Source organism: Macadamia integrifolia, chromosome 3, assembly GCF_013358625.1.
Source record: "Macadamia integrifolia cultivar HAES 741 chromosome 3, SCU_Mint_v3, whole genome shotgun sequence".
Taxonomy (NCBI): domain Eukaryota; kingdom Viridiplantae; phylum Streptophyta; class Magnoliopsida; order Proteales; family Proteaceae; genus Macadamia; species Macadamia integrifolia.
In genome coordinates, this window is record NC_056559.1 from 3,099,475 (window position 1) to 3,102,558 (window position 3,084).

General features: G+C 40.0%; 1 protein-coding gene across 1 annotated transcript; it reads left to right on the forward strand.

The window, feature by feature from the left end:
- The first annotated feature begins 238 nt into the window (after nucleotides 1-238).
- On the forward strand, nucleotides 239-2,847 carry LOC122074751 (alcohol acyltransferase 9-like). The gene is made up of 2 exons (XM_042639707.1): nucleotides 239-754; nucleotides 1,780-2,847. Exons 1-2 carry the CDS (start codon nucleotides 326-328, stop codon nucleotides 2,722-2,724), a joined length of 1,374 nt encoding a protein of 457 aa, XP_042495641.1. The 5' UTR covers nucleotides 239-325; the 3' UTR covers nucleotides 2,725-2,847.
- Nucleotides 2,848-3,084: the final 237 nt, after the last annotated feature.

Genomic DNA, 3,084 nt, shown 5'->3' on the forward strand with positions numbered 1-3,084 from the left:
ATACTGCCTGACTTGGGACTGGCTGGACCTGGCCCCAGCTAAAGGGACTTAGTGTCGGGCTGGGTTATAAAAAAGGCAACCCTATTGTAACCCTAATTATATAAGAATAGTGAAACAGGAATCTAAGTACATTGGCAAATCTAACTTGAGATCTGAGGGTGACCCATTGTTCCATTGTATTTACAAAATGACCCCTCACCCACCATCTATTTCAATCACTTTGTGCACCTTCTCTTGCTCATTCCCTCTCTCTGAGTCTCAGTCTCTGTCTCTGTATCTGAGCTACGCTACAAGCCTGCAACCAGACTAGGTAACTGGTGAAACCATGTTTGAATCTTCAGAAATCCCAGACTCTTATTATAAAAACGAGCCCAGCTTAGTCCGCCCAGGGAACCCAACCCCCAGTCGTACTCTTTATCTCTCCAACCTCGATGACCAGAAGTTTCTGCGATTCTCCATTAAATATATCTATCTCTATAAGAAATCAGTAAGCATAGAAAGCTTGAAATCTTCATTGTCAAAGGTTCTTGTTCATTACTATCCTTTAGCAGGAAGGTTAAGAACTAGTGCAGAAGATGAAGGGAAACTTGAGGTTGATTGTAATGGAGAAGGTGCTCTGTTTGCTGAAGCTTTCATGGATTTCACAGTTGACGAATTTCTCGAAGTTTCCATGCGTCCAAACAGGTCTTGGCGGAAGCTCTTGTATAAGGTGGACGCCCGTAACTTCTTGGATATCCCTCCTCTCGTAATTCAGGTATTTCTGCTCCTCTTTTCCACTGTTTAATTTCTGGATTTTTAAGTCCTCGTCTGCTTTTGTTTTTAATTTTTTGGATTTAGGTTGTGTTGGTAATCATCCAAAAAATCATTTTTGATATTTTTTGGGTTTTACGGGAACAAAAAAATGAATCTTCCATTGTTATTCCGTTTCTTTTAAACAAATCAAGTTTTAAAAAAAAAATATTAGAAACAAATAATTTCAACATTTGAGTTTCGTTTCAAAATGAATTTTAGTTAATATAAAACATTGTTTCCAGAATAAAATGACTACTAAATGTAGCCTTTGTAGCTTTCATGTTTTACTATTCTCACCAAAAAAAAAACACATCAATACCAATATAATTGATCCGATACCCATCCTTAAAATACGTGAGTGACACGTCCCAATCCATATCATACTGACATAAGCTATAACCTTGCAATAACTTTAGAGGCTGGTGGTTGTTGATGTGGTATGTTGGTGGTGGTTTCTATTCACACTTAGCATCAGGTGGGACTTAAAAGCCAAAAGTGGATAGGAATGGAACATCTGAATTCCATGGAAGGGCTTGTCAAATGATACTCTCCACTTTCCATTCACTTGGATAAAGAAATCCAGAACTATATATAAGACAAGGGAGATGGATAGGCCCACCTGTGGCACTAACGAGGGTGTGGGATGGAGCCGGGCATCATACAAGAGAGGGCAAAGGTCATTTTAAAGAGGATAGTAAGATAGACACAACGGTGCTAACTTGCAACAGACACTATTTTTTTTTTGGTGAAAGCCAGAAACTATTTCAACCATGACAATTTTGCAACATGTAACGAAGATCTGATGATTTGATCGTTGGATATGTAAAGATCTATTTTTTCCATAACACTTAAGCTCAATTAGAGTGAAAATCGGGTTGAAAAGGTTTCAAGAATTGGAGCCGATTCGGGACCGATTTCGAATCCCCTCTTTATTAGGTTAAATGTGATTTCGTAATTCTTAACCACCTTTTATGGCTTAAATGACAGGTGACACATCTTAATGGCGGAGGAATGATCCTATGCACCGCAATCAATCACTGCTTGTGTGATGGTATCGGTACATCTCAATTTTTGAAAGCTTGGGCCCACCTCACTTCAAAGTCTGATGATATCCTCCCCATCTCACCATTTCACGATCGCCACGTCTTGAAACCAAGCAGCATTCCCAAGATAACCTTCACACACCCAGAATACACCAACACTACCACACCTCATCATGAGGGTATTAATGGGATTCACTTCCTAGATCAGATGCTCAAATCCCAGTCACTCGTCCCTGTAAGCTTAACCTTCAAACCTTCTCATATACTTAACCTCAGAAGACACTGTGTGCCGTCGCTAAAATGCACCTCCTTCGAAGCGTTAGCGTCGCACACGTGGCGATCTTGGATCAGGTCGCTAAGCCTGCCGGAGTCTCTGAAGGTGAAGCTTCTATTTTCCGTGAACGTGAGGATGACGATGAAACCAGAGCTCCCAAGTGGATATTACGGGAATGGGTTCGTGCTAGGATGCGCCGAGACAACAGTGAAGGACTTGGTAGGTTCAAACAAGAATATTCGCCACGGGGTGAAGCTAGTCCAAGAGGCTAAGGCAGTTATAACGGAAGATTACGTAAGGTCCATGATAGATTATCTGGAAGAGAGACGTGTGAAACCGGACTTATCGATGAGCTTAGTGATATCTCAGTGGGCGAAATTGGGTTTAGAGGATTTGGATTTTGGCGAAGGGAAGCCTATGCATATGGGTCCTTTAGCTAGTGAGATTTATTGTCTTTTCCTGCCGGTCGCCGGAGACTTGGACGGGATTCGTGTGTTGATGTCGGTGCCGGAGAAGATTGCAGAGAAATTTGAGTATTACATGAAGGATTTCATGGGTAGAGAAGAGAAGGAAGAAGCTAAGGAGTGGCACAGAGAAGACATTCAAACTTTCTAGCTAGCTACTTCTTCCATGCCTTGTAACTGAGATTTGAGTTACTTTCTTTTCCATCACTTAACCGTGCGTGAACGCTTTATGTATTTTATGTATGGTTTCATGATGACAAGTGTATTTTTTTTTTTTTTTTTTTTTTGGGCTTTCCTAACCCGTGATCGTTTAAATAGTTTATTGGCAGCGTGAAAGAATATTTATGAAAGCCAAAAAGATAATGTGTCGGGAGGATTTTCTTTTATATATATATATATATATATATACATACTAGATTGATATCTTCTTCAAAGCAAAAATAATGCAATAGAAAAAGTTTAACCTGCCAATGATAGACATGGACTATTTCTTTGTTGGAGTCAAAGTTTT